Source organism: Panicum virgatum, chromosome 5K (genome assembly GCF_016808335.1).
Source record: "Panicum virgatum strain AP13 chromosome 5K, P.virgatum_v5, whole genome shotgun sequence".
NCBI lineage: Eukaryota > Viridiplantae > Streptophyta > Magnoliopsida > Poales > Poaceae > Panicum > Panicum virgatum.
The window spans coordinates 13,377,575-13,379,396 of record NC_053140.1 but is presented as its reverse complement, the minus strand read 5'-3'; the positions used below and the strand labels follow the sequence as shown (position 1 = coordinate 13,379,396).

The 1,822-nt window shown below is 55.4% G+C and overlaps 1 protein-coding gene across 1 annotated transcript; it reads right to left on the bottom strand.

The window, feature by feature from the left end:
- Positions 1-272: 272 nt before the first annotated feature.
- LOC120710534 (protein SRC2 homolog) lies at positions 273-1,344 on the bottom strand. Its single transcript, XM_039996196.1, has one exon. It carries the CDS (start codon positions 1,281-1,283, stop codon positions 501-503), a length of 783 nt encoding a protein of 260 aa, XP_039852130.1. The 5' UTR covers positions 1,284-1,344; the 3' UTR covers positions 273-500.
- Between the last annotated feature and the right edge of the window lie 478 nt (positions 1,345-1,822).

Sequence of the window (1,822 nt, the reverse complement as noted above, 5' to 3'; positions counted from 1 at the left end):
AAGTCGTGAGGAAGGAGGAGAGGCTGCAGTTCTGCACGCTGCAGCCTGCAGCTAGCGGCGGCGTTTGTTTGGAAGGGGATTTGGGTGAGGGCCTGTCGGCCAGCACGGTGCCACGGTATGGGATTCGTTGCTGCTTGATGAAGGATGTGCGCAGGCGAGGGCGTGAACGCGCGCCGCTCGCGCGCGGTCTGAAATTAGCATTTCCTCCCTCAAAAGTCAAAACGTAACTAGGCTGAAAGTTAGATTGAATGCAACTAAGAAAACTTTTGAGGTGATTCATCAATTCAGAATTTCAGATAGATTGTACTACAAGCAAATCAAAATACAAACACGGCTGCGGTTAAACAGAACGCTAATAAAGTTGAAATTTTTTATCCATTTTGCTTTATTTGGAGTCCCACTTATTTCAATCCCTTCTCAACCTGTTGTTGTTCAATCGTTCCTCCTTCCCATGGGCCATGCCCATGCCACGCCGCCGGCCGTCACCTTCCGTCTCTGTTTTAATAGTAGTCGTCGTCGTCGTCGCTGCAGCAGCCGTCATGGAACCTTTCCCCCAGATAGCTAGCTCCTCCTGCAAGCGCCAACCCGCCTAGCATCCCGGCCGCTGCACCCACCGCCAGACCTGTTCCCATCCCCATCCCCGAATGGTTGCCCTTCTGTGGAGCAGCGGCCGCAACAACCACTGGCGGCGCCGCGGCCGCGTACGCCGGAGCAGAAGGAGCGTACGCCGGGTACCCCACCGGCGGCGCGGCCTGCGGTGGCTGCTGGCCGTAGTAGGCCGGCGGCGGCGGGGCGGCGTGGTACGGGTCGCGAGAGCCGCTGCCGGCGGGCGCCGGGTACGGGCTCGGGTCGTGGTGCCGCGCGGCCTCGCGGACGGTGACGCGGACGTCGACCCGCCCCTGCGGCCGGCCGGAGGGCCTCTTCAGACGGAGCGTGCGGGAGGCCTTCTTGCCCCCGACCCCGACGTCGTCGACGACATCGCGGAGCGGGAGGCGCGCGGACCCCACCAGCGGCTTGGTCCCCGCGGCGGCGTTGGCGTGGACGACGTCGACGTGGAGGACGGCGTCCTCGAGGCGGGCGGTGGAGGGCGGCACCCGGACGACGAGCTTCTCGTCCCGCCATTCGGGGTTCTCGCCGTCGTGGTGGTCGACGCCGGTGGAGCACTTGGGGCCATCGTCGACCCAGAGCACGACGTAGGGCTTGAGGTCGCCGTTGCGCCAGTTGACGTTCTTGAGGTCCTGCCCCGAGCCCACGGTAACCTCCACCTCGTAGCGGGAACCCATGGCAGCTTGATCCCTTTTGGAAGAAACCCTTGGCAAACTCACGGCTAGCTTTCTTCCGTTTGCTTCTTGGATCGCGATCAGAGAGAGAGTGGGAGGGGTTAAATAGGCGCGTGAGGATGTTGCGTGTGTACGCCTACTTGTTATTTTATGCTTTACAAAGATTTAAGCTTCTGACTTTCTACGAATTATTTATAGTAGTGATAATGCAACTAGCATATTCTCTGGTTTTTCATATGCTTGGTCGCAACAAGAGAACTTAGGTGTGAAGCTTCCTACCATACAACATATCTTTAGGGTTAAGGAACCCCGAACCCTAATCGTCATTACAATTTACAAATAGATGAACCCACGTCTTCGTGCATATACAAAGAGTACAAAAGTTTACAATGTTCCAAATCTAGGATTTCCAAATATATCTCGGTTGGTCGTTAAATATATTACTCCCTCCGTTCCAAATTATAAGTCATTCCAAAAATCTTAAAGAGTCAAAAAAAATTTAGTTTGACCAAATTTATATGACAAGATAATAACATTTATGA